The sequence below is a fragment of the Ctenopharyngodon idella genome, chromosome 2 (genome assembly GCF_019924925.1).
Source record: "Ctenopharyngodon idella isolate HZGC_01 chromosome 2, HZGC01, whole genome shotgun sequence".
NCBI lineage: Eukaryota > Metazoa > Chordata > Actinopteri > Cypriniformes > Xenocyprididae > Ctenopharyngodon > Ctenopharyngodon idella.
The window spans coordinates 20129268-20149574 of NC_067221.1; the positions used below are offsets into that span (position 1 = coordinate 20129268).

General features: G+C 36.5%; 1 protein-coding gene across 2 annotated transcripts; it reads left to right on the forward strand.

Annotated features, from left to right (window-relative positions):
* Positions 1 to 305: 305 nt before the first annotated feature.
* On the forward strand, positions 306 to 18854 carry nmur1b (neuromedin U receptor 1b). 2 transcript variants are annotated; one of them, XM_051865647.1, is made up of 4 exons: positions 306 to 442; positions 9261 to 10141; positions 15060 to 15305; positions 16555 to 18854. In XM_051865647.1, the coding sequence occupies exons 2-4, from the start codon at positions 9280 to 9282 to the stop codon at positions 16767 to 16769; spliced, it is 1323 nt and encodes a 440-aa protein (XP_051721607.1). In that variant the 5' UTR covers positions 306 to 442; positions 9261 to 9279; the 3' UTR covers positions 16770 to 18854. The 2 variants fall into 2 exon arrangements, with proteins under 2 accessions (XP_051721607.1, XP_051721615.1); XM_051865655.1 differs by having other exon boundaries at positions 15060 to 16694.
* The last annotated feature ends 1453 nt before the right edge of the window (positions 18855 to 20307 follow it).

The following is a 20307-nucleotide window of genomic DNA, read 5'->3' on the forward strand; positions in this document are numbered from 1 at the left end:
CTGGGCATAAAAATACTAAGATATGTTACTTTTCCAATTAAAAATAGATATAATATTTTAAAAAGCATTCAATAAAAAAAATAATAATAATAACTAGGGCGCGAATTAATGTAGTCTATTTTTCTTGGTTAAAAGCCAGTGAATGACTATATGTCATTATAGTGTGATTGCTTTAGTGAAATATTACACACTGACAGTTCCAGTTATAGTGCGTAGAAAAGACAGTGACGGTACTTAAAAGGTCATCCATCTCACTATAAGTAGGAGGGGACGGTGTGGAGAGAGGTGTATATGTAGTGTAATGTCAGATTACTCCACACCACCGCATCTGCTGGAAAAGGAGGGATATGTGAGGAGGAACTGAGAGGCAGGACAGTCATGAGCACCAGTCCTTTAGGAATACCCCTCTGAGAAACATCATTTTCTACAAGATTTTACTCAGGTAGATTTGCTTTTCTCCTCTCTTTTCTTTTATCTTGTCTATTCGATAATGACATTTCTAGACATTGATTTTACTGCAAAAAATATAGGTGCCACAGGCATTTTAAAAATTTTGCAATCCAAGATTCTCATTTAGGCTAAACCCTAAATCAATTAAAGCATCTAAATATTACATTGTAAATAAAAATGTTACTAATTTGACTCAGTATTAATTCTGCTTTAGACTGCAATTTTTTATTATTGTAAGCAGCTTGTTGTCATGATATTACAAATTACAAATATGGATTAACACAAAATATAAGTTGATGTTGTTTATCTTATTTGCATATTAATCCTAGTATACTGATAGATGTTTACAGTGTAAATTAGACAGATGCGATTTTCACTATAAGTGTCAACTACTGCAATTCTTATTAGATTAATGCTACATTATTTATAGATGTGATAACAATAACATTTGAACATCTGCCAACCAAAGTGTTTATCAAGACACATTTATTAACAATCAATTTATTTATAAGGTAAATAAAATGCATGTCTTTATTTAAATCATATTATTTAAAGGCCCGTTTTAAAAGATTTGTCATTGATAATTCTATGGTATTACAAATACTGTTTAATATGTTTAATAATTGTTGTGTGTATTCATCTGTTTTTTATATGAATACTAATTCATTGATGGATGTTCTGTTCTGCACTAGTTGTACTCCTACAACATAAATTTGAAAGTGACATTACGACATCTAAGAAAATAATTTAAAATGATACAAACTGAAAACAAAGGAAGAAAAAGGTTGACTTTTAATTTTTCAGCCTAGAGTCAAAAAGATTTTAAAGACTATACACTTCTCCAGCAGTGGTCCTGAAAACCTCTTTTATACAGGCTGTTTAATTGCAGTGATAACCAGAAAAACAAACATGTTTTTACAGAGTTTATTTCCATCATGAAGTAGCCACTTCTGAACAAACTAAAAGTGCATACGAACAGGAACTCTTCAGTAAATTAGATCTCCAGAAGCAGGACTGAGCACCACAGATTGAACATCTCATACTATGAATTAAAGTGTTTATTCAGTTTTGTTTGGGTCTGTTTACTGTTGTTTTAAATGAAAAGTACACAAGAGACGTAATTGTTACTGTTCAGAATATACACAATGGCTAACATGGCACAGCGGTGGCGTACACGCTGTGAAACAACAGCGTTCCTTCCAAAGACATGCGCCCCCGTGCCTCACAAGACTGGGATTTGACCCTGAGAAACTATATCGATTTGCAGTGTTTGAGGTTCACATAAACTGACTACCTCCCAATCAAATGGCAGATTTTTAGAAGTGGATAGGAAGAAGTCTGTCATTTTTACAAAATAAAACTGGCAGCTGTGGTTGCAAAAAAAAAAAAAAATCTGTAAAAAACAAGCAAAAAAAAAAAAACAGTAAAAATGTAAACAATTACAGAACAACCTGTACATTTTACAATTTAAAACTGTAGTGATTATGTGATTAGTGCCTACCTGCTCATGTAGTATATGGTAGTGATTAATCATTTTGACAGCGCTAATATATATATATATATATATATATATATATACACACAGAAAGTGGGTAAAATAATTATTATATCCCCTGCTGATTTTGTAAGTCTGACCACTTACAAAGAAATGAAGGGTCAATAATTTTATAGGTTTATTTTAGCCGATAGAGACAGAATATCAACGAAAAAATCCAGAAAAAAAACACATTATATAAAGGTTATAAATTGACTTGCATTTCAGTGAGTCAAGTCAAGTCAAGTCACCTTTATTTATATAGCGCTTTTTACAATGTAGATTGTGTCAAAGCAGCTTTACATTGATAACTGGTACATTGTTTGGCTGCACAGCATCTCTTAAAGAATAGTGTCAATGCAGGCAGATCAAAAGCACTGTTGAATATCAAATCAAGTCAAGTGTCCCCAACTAAGCAAGCCAGAGGCGACAGCGGCAAGGAACCCAAACTCCATCAGGTGACATCAGGTGGCAGACAAGTGGCAAATTGGTGTTAAAATGGAGAAAAAAACCTTGGGAGAAACCAGGCTTAGTCGGGGTGCCAGTTCTCCTCTGGCCAACAGTGCTTTGTTACAATTCAGGTTGCTATCATAAGTCCAATAGGATCGCAACATTAAAAGTATTTATTTCAGTTCCATCCAATTGAGGATCGTATTCATCACGCCGGTATGGACGGTTGTTGAGGAACTGTGTCGTGGCTGTCGTGTCGATGAGGCCTTCACAGGGGATGATCTAGTTGACTCAATCTCTGCTGATACTTCAGGGCTGCGTTGTGGTCGTGTCAAGGTGCAGGTCCTTGGTCTCACCTGGATACGGCCCGGATCCGGTTGACTACGGTGAACCTCGGGATAAACAGAAAGACTAATATTAGCGTAGATGCCATTCTTCTTCTGATGTAACGAGTACATCAGGTGTTATAGGAAGTGTTCCCGGTTCCGGCTGACCTAATTTATGCAGCCTAATAATCCTTTAACGGATTTGGAAATATAAATTGGTAATGTGTTATGTGTATGCCAGGTTAAAGAGATGCGTTTTTAGTCTAGATTTAAACTGACAGAGTGTGTCTGCTTCCCGAACAATGCTAGGAAGATTGTTCCAGAGTTTAGGTGCCAAATAGGAGAAGGATCTACCACCTGCAGTTGATTTTGATATTCTAGGTATTATCAGCTGGCCTGAATTCTGAGATCGCAATAGACGTGAAGGACTATAATGAATTAGGAGCTCGCTCAGGTACTGGGGAGCTAAACCATTTAGTGCTTTGTAAGTAATTAGCAAGATTTTAAAATCTATACGATGTTTAACAGGAAGCCAATGCAGTGTTGACAGAACTGGGCTAATATGGTCATACTTCCTGGTTCTAGTAAGAACTCTAGCTGCTGCATTTTGTACGAGCTGTAGTTTATTTATCAGGCGAGCAGAACAACCACCCAGTAGAGCGTTACAGTAATCTAGCCTTGAGGTCATGAACGCATGAACTAACTGTTCTGCATTTTTCATTGAGAGCATATGTCGTAGTTTAGATATATTTTTAAGATGGAAGAATGCGGTTTTACAGATGCTAGTAACATGGCCTTCAAATGAAAGATTGGTATCAAAAAGCACACCCAGGTTCCTAACTGACGACGAAGACTTAACAGAGCAGCCATCAAGTGTTAGACAATATTCTAGGTTATTACGTGAAGAAGTTTTTGGTCCAAAAATTAGAATCTCTGTTTTTTCTGAATTTAGTAGTAGGAAATTACTGGTCATCCAATTTTTTATATCAGCTATGCATTCCGTTAATTTTGTGAATTGGTAAGTTTCGTCAGGGCGCGAAGAAATATAGAGCTGAGTATCATCAGCGTAACAGTGAAAACTAACGCCATGCTTCCTAATGATATCTCCCAAGGGTAGCATGTACAGAGTGAACAGTAACGGTCCTAGTACTGAGCCTTGTGGTACTCCATATTGAACTTGTGATCGATATGACATGTCTTCGTTTACTACTACAAACTGATAACGGTCAGATAAGTATGATTTGAACCATGACAATGCAATTCCACTAATGCCAACATAATTTTCGAGTCTATTTAAAAGAATATTGTGATCAATAGTGTCAAATGCTGCACTAAGATCCAGTAACACTAATAGAGAGATACAACCACGATCTGATGATAAGAGCAAATCATTAGTAACTCTAATGAGAGCAGTCTCAGTACTATGGTACGGTCTAAATCCTGACTGGAAATCCTCACAGATACCATTTCTTTCTAAAAAGGAACATAGCTGTGATGATACTGCCTTTTCTAGTATTTTTGACAGAAAAGTGAGATTTGAGATCGGCCTGTAATTGACTAATTCTCTAGGATCAAGTTGTGGTTTTTTAATAAGAGGTTTAATAATAGCCAGCTTAAAAGTTTTTGGTACGTATCCTAATGATAAAGATGAATTGACGATATTGAGAAGAGGGTCTATGACCTCTGGAAGCATTTCTTTCAATAGCTTAGTCGGTATAGGGTCTAACATACATGTTGTTGATTTTGATGATTTAACAAGTTTAGACAATTCTTCCTCTCCTAAAGCAGTAAATGAATTGAATTTTTCCTCAGGGACACTACAATGCACTATCTGACACGATACTGTAGTAGACGGTTGCATGGTTATTATTTTTTCTCTAATATTATCAATCTTGCAAGTAAAGAAGTTCATAAAGTCATTACTGCTGTGCTCTTTGGAAACATCAGAAGTTGAAGCTTTATTTCTTGTTAATTTAGCCACTGTATCAAATAAATACCTAGGGTTGTGTTTATTTTCTTCTAAGAGTTTAGAAAAATAGGCAGATCTAGCAGATTTTAAGGCCTTTCTGTACTCAATCATTCTCTCTCTCCACGAAATACGAAATACTTCTAGTTTTGATTTCTTCCAGCTGCGCTCCATTTTTCTGCCTGCTAACTTTAGGGCCCGAGTGTGGTCATTGTACCATGGCATTAGATTAATTTCCTTAATCTTTTTTAAACGCAAAGGAGCAACTGAGTCTAATGTGCTGGAAAAGACAGAGGCAATAGTTTCTGTTGCAACATCGAGGTCTTCTAAGCTGTCTGGTATGCTAAGGCGATGAAAATGATCAGGAAGATTATTTATAAAGCAATCTTTAGTGGTAGAAGTGATGGTTCTACCATATTTATGGCATGGAGGCAGTTTAGCCGCCTTGACTAAATGTAGTATACACGAGACTAGATAATGATCTGAGATGTCGTCACTCTGCTGCAGAATTTCAACAGCATCAATATCGATTCCATGTGACAATATTAGATCTAAAGTATGATTACGACAATGAGTGGGTCCTGACACATGTTGTCTAACACCAATAGAGTTTAGAATATCTGCAAATGCCAATCCTAATGCGTCTTTTTTATTATCTACATGAATATTAAAATCACCAACAACAAGGACTTTATCTGCAGCTAGTACTAACTCTGATAGAAAGTCAGCAAATTCTTTGATAAAGTCTGTATTGTGTCCTGGTGGCCTGTATACAGTAGCCAGCACAAATGTCAACTTACATAATGTTACGTAAAGTACCATAGTTTCGAAGGAATTATATTTGAAAGACTTCTGACTAATACTGTAAATATTACTATAGATTACAGCAACACCTCCCCCTTTGCCTTTCTGACGGGCATTGTGTCGATAATCATAACCTTGAGGACTAGACTCATTTAAAGTAATGTAATCGTCCGGTTTTAGCCAAGTTTCTGTCAAACACAGCACATCTAGATTATTATCTTTGATAATATCATTAACAATAAGTGATTTTGAAGAAAGGGATCTAATATTTAACAACCCGAATTTTATCATTTGTTTAGCATTATTATCTCTATTTTTTATTTGTTGAACATCAATTAAATTTTTACCATTAAATGGGTTTGGAAGTTTTTTGTTTTTACTAATTCGGGGTACAGACACAGTCTCTATTTGAAAATATCTAGGTGTAAGAGTTTCTATGTGTTGAGAGTTATCTGAATTTTCTGACTTCTGTAACGTGAGGCAGCTAGCAGACGGTCGGTTTAGCCAGTCTGTCTGCTTTCTGACCTGGGCCCCAGTTTGTCATGTTTCAGTTCTAAGACTATGTGCCATATTACTAGAGAGAAGAGCAGCACCATCCCGGGAGGGATCAATACCATCTCTTTTTAACAGGTCAGGTCTGCCCCAAAAACTTTTCCAATTATCTATGAAACCTATATTATTTTGCGGACACCACTTAGACAGCCAGCCATTGAGTGATGATAATCTGCTAACTATCTCATCACTCCGACGAACAGGAAGGGGGCCAGAGCAAATTACTTCTCCTGACATTGTACTTGCAAGTTCACACACCTCTTTAATGTTAATTTTAGTGATCTCCGACTGGCGAAGTCGAACATCATTAGTGCCGACGTGAATAATAATCTTAGAGTATTTACGATTAGCATTAGCCAGCACTTTTAAATTTGCTTTGATGTCAGGTGCTCTGGCTCCTGGCAAACATGTGACTATGGTGGCTGGTGTCTCTATTTTCACGTTCCGTGTAATAGAATCGCCAATAACTAGGGCACTTTCAACAGGATTCTCAGTGGGTGTATCACTGAGTGGGGAGAACCTGTTTGATGTTCTTATTGGAACGGAAGAGTGGTGTTTTCCGCGGCTAGGCTGCCTCACCGTTACCCAAGTGCCCTGCTGCGCGGGCTCTACAGCCGGAACCGAACAATGTACAGAGTTCACTAAGCTAGTCGCATCCAAAACAGTATCTGAAGCCCTTGCATTCTTACTATCCTCGATTAAAGTTTGGATGCGTGTCTCTAATTCTGAGATTCTCTCTGTCAGCCTGACTATTTCCCTACATTTATGACATGTAAATCCCTCGTCGCTGACAGAGAGAGCTATGGTAAACATGTGGCAAATGGAACAGGTAGCAATGCTGGGAGAGGATGACATGACTCACCGTGTTTGTAGACTGATCCGACTTACCACAGCTGTTTGAAGAACGCGTTGAAAAAGGAGTGCGCGAGCGACTGTTAGCAGGTTAACAAGCTAGCGCTGCAAATGCAAATGCGTTGTAACAGCGATTTAGATTCAAATATTACAAGCTAGCGACGTCAGATTAGTGTGGTAGGCAATATTACATATAAGGTAATAAAAAAATAAGCAACAATGAATAAAAGTAAGAGATTCAAAACAAAGCTATACGGAGTTACAGACGCAAACCAATCTGAGCAGCGAGGCAGACAGGAGCAATCGAGTTAGGAGGAGCAATCGAGTAGACTACAAACTACAAACTACAAAAGCCGAGTGAGTCAAATAAGTATTTGATCCCCTACCAACCAGAAAGAATTCTGGCTCCCACAGATTGGTTATGTGCCCATGTGGAATACAGATTAGTCCTGTCACTTTAAGAAAGTACTTCGAATGTCAGCTTGATATGTGTATAAAAGACACCGGTCCAAAGAATCTGTATCTTCCATTCAAACCTCTCCACCACCATGGGCAAGACCAAAGAGCGGTTAAAGGACGTCAGGGACAAGATTGTAGACCCGCACAAGGCTGGAATGAGCAACAAGACAATCAGCAAGAAGCTTGTTAAGAAGGAGACAACTGTTGGTGTGATTATTCCCTCAGCCAGAACACTGAAGATGGGTCTTCCAGCAAGGCAACAAAGGAGTGGCTCAAAAAGAAGCATGGAGTGGCCTATAGCCAGTCCCCGGACCTTAATTCTGTAGAAAATGTGTGGAGCGAGCTGAAACTTTGAGTTGCGAAGTGTCAGCCAAGAAAGCTTAAAGGATTAGTTCACTTTCCAATTAAAATTTCCTGATAATTTACTCACCCCCATGTCATCCAAGATGTTTATGTATTTCTTTCTTCAGTCGAAAAGAAATGAAGGTTTTTGAGGAAAAACATTCAAGGATTTTTCTCCATATAGTGGACTTCAATGGTCTCCAAACGGTTGAAGGTAAAAATTACAGTTTCAGTGGAGCTTCAAAGGGCTTTAAATGATACCAGACGAGGAATAAGGGTCTTATCTAGCTTAATAGCAGTCATTTTCTAAACATTTTTTAAATGTATATGCTTTATATAAACAAATGATCGCCTTCAAGTGGTTCCGCCAAAACCACACTTCCGTGTTCTTCAAGTGCAGTTTTTTTCCTTAAAAACCTTCATTTCTTTTCGACTGAAAAAAGAAGGACATGGACATCTTAGATGACATGGGGGTGAGTAAATAATCAGGAAATTTTAATTTAAAAGTGGACTAATCCTTTAAGGATTTAGAGAGGATCTGTAAAAAGGAGTGGACCAAAATCCCTCCCGAGATGTCTGCAAACCTGATGACAAACTACAAGAAAAGTCTTACCTCATATATATATATATATATATATATATATATATATGTGTGTGTGTATATGTGTGTGTATATATATATATATATATATATATATAATGTGTGTGTGTGTGTGTGTGTTATATATTATATTTAAAGGATTAGTTCACTTTCAAATTAAAATTACCCCAAGCTTTACTCACCCTCAAGCCATCCTAGGTGTACGACTTTCTTCTTTCTGATGGACACAATCATAGCAATATTAATAAATATCCTGACGCATCCGAGCTTTATAATGGCAGTCAGCGATACCAACGAGTATGAGCTGAAGAAAGTGCCTCCATCCACATCAGTCCATCATAAACGTGTACTCCACACGGCTCTGGGGAGTTAATAAAGGCCTTCTGAAGCGAATCGATGTGTTTGTGTAAAAAAAAATATATCCATATTTAACAAGTTATGAAGTAAAATATCAATCTCCCGCCAGACCGCCTTCCATATTCAAGTTAGAAAGAAAGCGCAACACCTCTCACAGTTCAAAAAGCTTACACTACGTCCTACGCCTTCCCTAGTCAACTTACGGAAAAGACTTAACTGACGCGACGCCAGTTTTGTTTCTTCATAACTTGTTTGGCGGAAGCTTGATATTTTTTAGGATATTTATTAATATATCTCTGATTGTGTTTATCAGAAAGAAGAAAGTCATATACACCTAGGATGGCTTGAGGGTGAGTAAAGTTTGGGGTAATTTTCAATTGAAAGTGAACTAATTCTTTAATAATATATAATAAATAATGTATTAATAACATAAATATGTATATAGAGAGAGAGAGAGAGAGGTATTAATGTCTTTTAAAAAATCTTACTTGAATAAGTAATTATTATAGTATAGAATAATAATTAAAACCCCTTTAACCCTGTCTATCTTTGTTGTAACTTCTGCAGGTAATCCTCCTGGTAACCAATGATCCAGTTCAACTGCTCCTCTCCAGACTCCCTCTACGCAGCTGTGAATGCATCATGGTGCTCCACCAAAGAGGAAGAATGTCAAAACAGAACAATGAACCAGTCAGACCTTTGTCTTAGCCGCAGCGCTTACCTGGAGGAGCACCTCGGCCCTAGACGTTCACCCTTCTTTCTGCCTATGTGTGTCATCTACCTGCTCATCTTTCTAGTTGGCGTGCTGGGCAACAGTCTGACTTGTATTGTCATCGCCCGTCACCGTGTAATGCGCACAACGACAAACTACTATCTGTTCAGCTTGGCCATTTCTGACCTCCTCGTGCTGTTGCTCGGTCTCCCTCTGGAGCTTTATGATCTCTGGAGCAACTATCCTTTTCTGTTTGGCGTTGCTGGCTGCTACTTCAAAACCTGCCTGTTCGAGACTGTCTGCTTTGCCTCTGTGCTCAACGTGACCGCTTTGAGTGCAGAGCGCTACAGAGCAGTGGTGCATCCTCTGCACGCCAAACATGTGGCAACGCACGATCATGCCAAGCGTGTTATCCTCGTGTTATGGGCTGTCTCTCTGTTGTGTGCCTTGCCCAATACCAGTCTGCATGGCGTGCAGACGCTAAAGCCCCATTTTGGACTCACTTTCCCTGATTCGAGTGTGTGTACCATGGTGCACGATAGGTGGATCTACAACACGCTGGTGCAAGTGACAGCACTGCTGTTCTTCATATTGCCAATGTTGACTATCAGTGTGCTGTATGTGCTGATCGGCCTGCAGCTGCATCGGGAAAGGGAATGTTTTGATTCTAGGACTGGGATCAATCAGGGTGGGGTGAATCAGAGGGCACGTCATCGGCAAGTCACAAAAATGCTCTGTGAGTCCCGTTCCAGTGCTACCCCTGCTGTTGGGATCTGTATGCCAGTAATAAGGGTTAACAGTTAAAGTCAACATGAAACAGCATTCACAGTTTTCATAATGTGACATATTACCAAACGAAAAAGGATATTTAATGTGGAAAAAATCTATGGAACTTTAATTAGGTTTTTATATATCAAGGCCTGTTTGGATAATGAAAAGTTTTGGGATGAAGTAAGAAAGGATTGAACACTGTAAAAAGTGAAAACCTGTAATTGTTACCTTAAGGAGCTACTTATATACCTTATATAACTCCTAAATTTAGTTTTGTTGGTATAATCATTTATTCTCAACCTGGAGGCCAGGACCTACAAGGGGCATCAGCAAACTTCCAAGGCGCATCAAGATAACTTAAAATGATGTAAAATAAGACAAAACAAACATTAAAATAAGCTAAATCCATGATATTTGTTATTTAAATTTAATTTAAAAACTATTTTGAAGAACCAGAGTTTCAACAGTCTTGGAAAACCTGAATATATGAGGTAGCATAAAGTTTAAAAGTGTGATTTATAGACCTGAAAAAGCCATGTAAATTAAAGAATCAGTTCACTTTAAAATGAAAATGACCCCAAGATTTACTTACCCTCAAGCCATTCTATGTACACTATATTGTCAAATGTACTGGGACACCCCTCCAAATCATTGAATTCAGGTGTTCCAATCACTTCCATGGCCACAGGTGTATAAAATCAAGCACCTAGACATGCAGACTGCTTCTACAAACATTTGTGAAAGAATGAGTCACTCTCAGGAGCTCAGTGAATTCAAGTGTGGTACCGTGATAGGTTGCCACCTGTGCAATAAGTCAATTCGTGAAATTTCCTCACTACTAAATATTCCATGGTCAACTGTTAGTGGTATCATAACAAAGTGGAAGCAATTGGGAACAACAACAAGGCCACGTAAAATCACAGAGCGGGGTCAGCACATGCTGAGGCACACAGTGCGCAGAAGTCACCAACTTTCTGCAGAGTCAATAGCTACAGACCTCCAAACTTCGTGTGGCCTTCAGATTAGTTCAAGAACAGTGCGTAGAGAGCTTCATGGAATGGGTTTCCATGGCCGAGCAGCTGCATCCAAGCCTTACATCACCAAGTGCAATGCAAAGCGTCGGATGCAGTGGTTTAAAGCACGCCACCACTGGACTCTAGAGCAGCGGAGACGTGTTCTCTGGAGTGACGAATCATACTTCTCTCTCTGGCAATCCGATGGAGGAGTCTGGGTTTGGCAGTTGCCAGGAGAATGATTGCCTGACTGTATAGTGCCAAGTGTAAAGTTTGGTGGAGGGGGGATTATGGTGTGGGGTTGTTTTTCAGGGGTTGGGCTTGGCCCCTTAGTTCCAGTGAAAGGAACTCTTAATGCTTCAACATACCAAGACATTTTGGACAATTTCATGCTCCCAACTTTGTAGGAACAGTTTGGGGATGGCCCCTTCCTGTTCCAACATGACTGCGCACCAGTGCACAAAGGAAGGTCCATAAAGACATGGATGAGCGAGTCTGGTGTGGAGGAACTTGACTGTCCTGCACAGAGTCCTGACCTCGACCCAATAGAACACCTTTGGGAAGAATTAGAGTGGAGACTGCGAGCCAGGCCTTCTCGCCAACATCACTGCCTGACCAATGCGCTTCTAGAAGAATGGTCAAAAATTCTCATAAACACACTCCTAAACCTTGTGGAAAGCCTTCCCAGAAGAGTTGAGGTGGTTATAGCTGCAAAGGGTGGGCCAACTCCATATTAAACCCTACGGATTAAGATTGGGATGTCATTAAAGTTTATGTGTACATAAAAGCAAACGTCTTAAAACTTTTGTCAATATAGTGTATATTTGACTTTCTTTTTTTTGATGAACACAATCGGAGTTATATTAATAAACATCCCGACCAACGAGTATGAAGCTCAAGAAAGTGCTTCCATCCATCATAAACATACTCCACACGGCTCCGGGGGGTTAATAAAGGCCTTCTGAAGCAAAGCGTTGTGTTTGTGTAAGAAAAATATCCATATTTTCAAGTTATAAAGTAAGATATCTGGCTTCCGCCAGACTGCCTTCTATATTCAACTTACGAAGAAAGTGTAATGCCTCTCGCAGTTCAAAAATGCTTACGCTACGTCCTACACCTTCCGTATTACAAAAAAGGTGCGTTGCTTCAGTTACACTTTCTTCGTAAGTTGAATAAGGAAGGCGGTCTGGTGGAAGCTAGATATTTTACTTCATAACTTGTTAAATATGTTTGGTTTTTTTTTTTTTTTTACACAAATGCATCGCTTTGCTTCAGAAGGCCTTTATTAACCCCCCGGAGCCGTGTGGAGTATGTTTATGATGGATGGAAGCACTTTCTTGAGCTTCATACTCGTTGGTCCCATTCACTGCCTTTATAAAGCTCAGATACGTCAGGATATTTATTAATATAACTCCAATTGTGTTCATCAGAAAGAAGTCATATACACCTAGGATGACTTGAGGGTGAGTAAATCTTGGGGTAATTTTCATTTTAAAGTGAACTAATCCTTTAATAAAATCCTATAACACCATGGACATTTTCATACATTTTATTAATATGCATTTTTCTAGATATGCCAAGCTCTAAAATACTTTATTGGGTAGAAATTTAAAGCAAAAAATCCTCGTCCTCAATCCTTATAATCCTTTGAATATTGTTGTTGGCTTAGGAGTCAGAAAAGTTGAGAACCACTGGTATAACCAATTCAGTAAATTTAGTATTTCTTGACTTTGAATAAATTCGGTTAATTTAGATATTACCACATGAAGCACATTTTAGAGGCTAACATTAAAGTGTCCTTGGTGACATCATCCCAAAAAGAAAATCATTTCAGAGGCTGAAGTTATACATTTTGGTTAAATATTAGAAAGACAAACATTTTGTTTTCTTTGGAATACTTCGCACCGATGAAATAAGCACAATAAGACCAAGAATATGTATCAAAAAGGTAGCAAAGGTCAATTTTGATTTCATGTTCATTTTAAAGCCACTTTTAACACTGGGATGAGGAACATTTTACACTTTGGATTTAGGTTAGATAATATAGCATGTCAAGACACATCAGGTTGGATGCTAATTCATTTAAATGTTCACACGATTGCTTTTGACAGATTTCTAGTCATCTTTTCCTTTAAAATGTTTAAAGTACATTTATTTTGCAATATTTCTACTGATGGATAAGCATCGCATCACATTCATCATACATACTTTTCCAGTCAATGTTATTCAGTGTTGGGGGTAACGCATTACAAGTAACATGAGTTACGAAATCAGATTACTTTTTTCAAGTAACTAGTAAAGTAACGCATTACTTTTACATTTAAAAGAAAATATCTGATTTACTTTTTCAAATAAGTAACGTAAGTTACTTTGTTTTTCCATTTATTGACTGACAGCTCTCCTGTCCCCATGTTGAGAGAAATCGTGAGTAAGATGCAGAGGCATTGTGTGCGCTGTCTAATCATGATGGTTATTGTAGATCTAGACTAAATGTGAGCATACACTTACTCCTCTCACTTGCACAAAAACAGATTCAGTATTCCTCAAAATGAATAAAAACAGTGAAATGCAAACTCTGAATATTCCGCAAACCTGCAATAACTAAATATGTAAAATAACACAAATATAGGCTATACGTATTTAAACTCATTATATTAACCAATGTCTTTGCTGCTGACTTTAGATGATCCAATGGACCATACTAATAAGCACAAACATCTTTAGATAAACATCACATTTGTGTTTCCTTTTTTGTTTTTATTGCTGAAGTAAGTGTGTTGAACGTTCTTCTCTGTGTCCCAGAATGGTAGCACAGCTGAAATATTTTTTTGAGCTGCACTGTCTACTAGCCAGGCGTGAATTTGCATTTCCTTCATCCTGAGGCTTTTTCATTACACTTTTGGTGTAAAAGGACCTTAAAATTAGCGTAAAAAAGTAGCGTAACATATTACTTTCCACACAAAGTAATCAAGCAACACAATTAGTTACTTTTTTAGGGAGTAACGCAATATTGTATCATTACTTTTAAAAGTAACTTTCCCCAACACTGATGTTATTGATATTGTAAATATGAAAAAAGAATGTTAACAAATGTACAGTGTGAAATCACAAATCCATCAGTGTGAGCAGTGAAAGATTATTAATAAGAAAGTTCCAGTGTTCGTTGTTCAAACTGAAAACTCAAGTATTCTTTTCTAAATATTATGCTAGAAAAAGAAAGAAATAGTCAAATCCTTCTCTTTAAATTATGACACATTCTTGTCCTGTGTGTAGGGTTTTACAGTTGAAGAAAGCTCATGGACCTTTGTTGAGAATAATCTTTCCTGATAAACAGAAAATACTCATCTGTGCTTTATCAGCCTCTTGTCATGTTATTGTAAATACAAAGGGGATCTGATTTAGTAATAGCGTCAGTCTACATCTGGCTTATTGTAATAGCTGTGTGGTCATCCTCAAAAACTTTCAACATATACTTTGATACTTAGATACAAACAAAATACTTCAGATCTAGTCATGAACATTAAATACTGTCAGTAGCACAGATGCGTGCCAAGAGTAACAGTTTGTCTTATAGATTTAAACACATTCTAAGTGTAGCTGGACACTTACACCACACTTAAAATGTACGAATGTCAGATTACAATATTGTGCAAACAAATGATGCTAGAGCTTTTTTCAGAATGAACGTCATTTTCCGTAGTCATTTTTGAAATGACTATTAACTGGTGTTTTGGTGATTTTTTTTTAGTGTATGTATGAAGTCAGTTCTGCTCAATATGTAATATAATATAATTTAATATAATATGGAATATTTAAAATATAATAATAAAGCATTATACTTAATACTTTCTCTTTTTTAATATTTCACAGGTGCATTGGTGATTGTGTTTGGAATCTGCTGGGCCCCCTTTCACATTGATCGTGTCATGTGGAGCTATATTGAAGACTGGACTGCAGAGAAACACCATGTCTTTGAGTATGTGCATCTTGTTTCTGGTGTCTTCTTCTACTTGAGCTCAGTGGTCAATCCCATCCTGTATAACATCATGTCTTCACGCTTCAGAGAAATGTTCCGTGAGGTGGTGTGTCAAAAAGACCATCGTCAGCTCTCAATAAGTAAGGTCACATTACGTAGTGTTGTTTCTGCCTCTTTTTCTGCCTCCAATTCTGTCTCATTTTCTGTAAAATTCAACCCTCGTGGGCTGCCAAACACTCTCTAGAAAATACAGGGTAATCTGTTCAAGTTAATTTAACCAAATGCTATATCAGTTGCACTGCAAGCACAATCTTATGTTGATTATAACCTAATGACATGAAAAGTCATGTACACTATACCGTTTAAAAGTTTGGGGCTAGATTTTTAGTTTTTGAAAGAATACGTCTTATGTTCAACAAGGCTGCATATATTTTGATCAAAAATACAGTAAAAACAGTAATATTGTGAAATGTTATTACAATTTAAAACAACTGTTTTCTATTTTAATAGTGTAATTTATTCCTGTAATGTCAAAGTTGAATTTTCAGCATCATTACTCCAGTCTTCAGTCTCACATGATCCTTCAAAAATCATTCTAATATGCTGATTTTCTGCTAAAGAAACATTTATTATTATGATTTTAATGGAGGCCAGCTAGTAGTTGCTGTGCGAGTGACTGACACTAGAGGTTGCAGCCTCCTTGTTAGAGCTTCAGACTCCCATGCCAGAGACCCAGGTTCAAGACCCGTGCAGAGCGGGGTGAGTAGGACCTGGGTGAGGGGTTACATAATCAGTGCTGAAAACAGTTGTGCTGCTTAATATTTCTGTGGAAACCATGATGCATTTTTTTCAGGATTTCAGGATAGAAAGTTCAAAAGAACAGAATTTACTTGAAATAGAAATCTTTTGTAATATTCCTTTAATGTGACTTTTGATCAATTTAATGCATCCTTGCTGAATAAAAATATGAAAAAAAAAAAAAAAAAAAACTTTCTGGCCCAAAATTTTTGAACTACTAGATTTTTCCCTATTGCCTTACTTTTGCTCTGTATACCTTAACTGACATTTGGAAAGTTTTTTTCAGTGTGCATGTCTCTTTAAAGCCTTTTTTTAAAAATACAAATGTTAAAAAAGTAATTTATACTGAGCAACTTACATTTTTCACAAGAAATTGTTAACAAAGTCAGTGCCGTAGTTTTCTGGGAAGGCTTCATATGGTGCCGCTGAGTCTCAAGTGACCTGAGTTCGAGTCTTGGCTCGTGGTCCTCTTCCTCTCTTAATGTTTCCTGTCTTTCCTCCTACTGTCCTGTCTAATAGAAGCCCAAAAATATAACTTTTAAAGAAATTGGTCAGTTAGTGCGTATATTTCTTCTCCGCCAATGAAAATAGTTCCAAAAGAAGCCAAAGCATCAAGTTTTGGTTGTCACCAAGCAACACAAAGACTGAAAGCCGGACTGGAACAACGTATACGAGTGGAGCGGAGTGAGATTGCCCATTTCCCACTGAAAAACACTGATACTCTGACTTTCAGTAAAACAGCTCCTGGCTCCAGGCAACTGTGCTCTGCTTTCGCTCAGCACTGCCACATAGCCAGTCAAATTTGAGGACTGGAATGACAGAATTTTAAGTTTCTATATGGATATAAAGGGTGTAAGCTATGCCACATTCATTAAAAACGTTAAAAAACACGATCTGGAAAAAAGACAGACTGTTGAATTTACATGAGCAAACGAGCATAAGAAATGTCTGGTAAGAGTTTTTAATGTTTTTGAAAGAAGTCTCTTATGCTCACCAAGGCTGCATTTATTTGAACAAAAATGAATTATTTGTTGTGAAATATTGTTACAACTTAAAATAATTTTTTATTATTTTTGTGTACATTTTTTCAAGGATTCTTTGATTAATACAAAGTTCAAAACTACAACATTTCTGTCATGACAACTCTCAGAGTGTTTGGCATTGTAATGGATATGACCATGTTGATATGTTTGGTCTTGGCGGAATAGATCTGCTACGCTGCTGCTGCTGTTATTGCTGCTGCTGTTGGTTATTGCTGCTGCACGGGACGTGCTACTGCCAATACATACATGACACGCTGCTGTGAGCAAGACATGCTGCTGCTGTACAATAGAGCGTATATGAATTACCCCCTGCAGATCTATACAGGTGGAGCTGGGGAAGGTGGAGGGTTTTAAGCATGCTGCAACTGCTTCAGCAAATGCTGACCAAGTATTTGAAGGTTGGCTACTGATACAGCAAGAACCAATCAGCTGTGCCCTATAGAGAATGATGTGATTGCAAACAGATTGAGTTAAGGACCTATCAGCCTGTGCCATCTAGAGTTTCATGACAGAACTATATATTTGAAATAGAAATCTTTTGCAACATTATAAATGTCTTTACTGTCATTTTTGATCATTTTAATGCATCCTTGTAAAATAATAAATCGTGTCTTGTAAAATACAGAATATGACGCAGAGTATTAACAGCAATAGTAAATCTTTAATGTTTCCAGTAACCAAGTAAGTTTGCCATCATTCTCGCCAATAAAAATCTACTTTACATTGTATTGGACTTTGGAATGTAATGATCATGGTAGATTTTGTATCATTGTGGCCATGTGATGAGGTTATATAGATCGTTTTTCATTATATAGCCTATATGTTTATATTTCTTATAGTAGTGTTCTACTATTTCTGTTCTGTAGGAATGTAGTAAATACAGTGAATGTGAAATATTCAAAATATATTCTACTAATGAATGATTTACTAAAAATGAGCTATAGATTTATTAATAGCGACAGATTGTTATTTTTGATTTCGCAGATGTTTGTATAGTGAATTGTTGTATGTGCATGAGGTAATGTGTCAAGGGTGGAATGCTGATAACTTATTGGTCACCTTCACCTGTTTATTTTTCACTCTTTATCTATATGCTTCTACACAGAGCCCAATACATCAGCTGTCAAATCCAAGGTAAAAAGTGCTTGTATTTCATTGATTATATATGGGGACTTTGACAATTGCATAATATGCTAAATATTGTTAGCTAAATATTCCAAATAGCTAAATGTAGAGGGCAAGAATCATTTGTCATTATAATAGGTTGTTGTTTGTGTTTCTGTTTTTACATGCTTTTTCATAGTTGTTTTCAATATCATTTGCCTTTTTATTAAATAAATATAAATTCACTTGTATTCCTGAGTAACAATCTATGTATATTTAAATACTTTTTAATATTTATTCAGACCTGTAAATACTCGTTTCTATTAATTTCAGTTCAACTTAATGTTGAATTTTTGTCTGAAACACTTTCAAGGAAATATGGGTAACACTTTACAATTTGTTAACATTAGCTACATTAGTTAACATGAACTAACAATGAAAATACAGCATTTGTTAATCTTTGTTAATGTTAATCTCAAAATTTACTAATTACTAAGATACAAAGCTGTATTTAATAAGTTAATGTTGTGAACTTACGTGAACATGAACATTTTTATTAACTAACATCAACAAAAGTTCATAAATTCTGTAAGAATATACTCATTTTTAGTTCGTGTTAGTTAATGCATTAACTAATTTTAACTAAAATGAGACCTTATTGTAACATGTTAAACAAAATATGTATAAAGGAAATATCAGAACTTGCATTTTAACTGCCTGCTCCATTAAAAAGAACAGAAGTCAGATGAGCTGTCATTGTCACTCCTTTATCTATTATAGTGATGATCGTATTAAAATATTGTTTACTTGGAATTTCTTTTTGACATCTGCCCTGCTGTTTTGCTCTAGGAAAAATGTGTGAAAACACTTCCTGAAAGAGTCATTGCACTCATTTTTATAACTTGCTATGAAACATATAATATCTATGTTTCTGACATTCCATCAATAGGATAATTAAATCAAGATTGCAAAAAATGTTCTAAATGGATATATTGCAAGAATGATTTATCTATTTAAAATATCTATTGTCTTATTACAAAAACCTTAATTTCAGACTAACATGCAAGAGAATGAGGTAAGACAACACAAGGCATATAATATTTTACATTCAGATTGTGGTACATCTTTAAAAGTTAAAACATATGTAGCTAATACATATTTAGAAAAATTGCTCTTCTGCTATTTTGTTAATAAAAAAGAAATATTCATTTTACTGTATATTTTGATTTTTAGTATTTTAATTAAGTAAAAAATTAGCTTTATAGATTAATTTATAGCGATAGATTGTCATTTTGATTTCGCAGATGTTTGTATAGTGAGGGTAACGTCTCTTACTCAAAAGTGGAATACTGAAATAAGATCTCTGAAACTCCAATTTATTGGACACATTCACCGGTTTACTTTAGATCTTTATATGTTTCTACACTCTGATGTGACAGAGCCCAATATAACAGCTGTCAATTCCTTTTAAGGCATCCTGTGGCCCTCTTAGAAGTTTGCTGAGGCCCCCTAGTGAGACTTATGTTGATAACCACTGTTAGAGATGCTCAATATGAGCTTGAAGACCAGGCACTGTATTGAAGCACAATATGAGAGATATTTGTAACAAAGGTTTTATTTTTTGGTGGAATGATTCTTCCACCATTACACATAAAAAGGTAGAAATACAATAGTATAATGTCTATACATTGCATTTATGAAATCTACGATGCATCACCCTAAAGTACTTCGTAACATCACATTAGGCCACAGATGTAGGTCCAATGATCCATAAAAAAAGAATATCAGAAGTACTACATGTAAACAAACACAAGACTTAAAAACAGATAGCACTTATGCCAACAAACAAAATAACAAATATAGCATCTTATTAATAAACTTCACCTTAAAGGGTTAGTTCACCCAAAAATGAAAATAATGTCATTTATCACTCACCCTCATGCCGTTCCACACCGGTAAGACCTTCGTTCATCTTTGGAACACAAATTAAGATATTTTTGTTGAAATCCGATGGCTCAGTGAGGCCTGCATAGCCAGCAATGACATTTCCTCTCTCAAGATCCATTAATGTACTAAAAACATATTTAAATCAGTTCATGTGAGTACAGTGGTTCAATATTAATATTATAAAGCGACGAGAATATTTTTGGTGCGCCAAAAAACAAACAAAATAACGACTTATATAGTGATGGCCGAT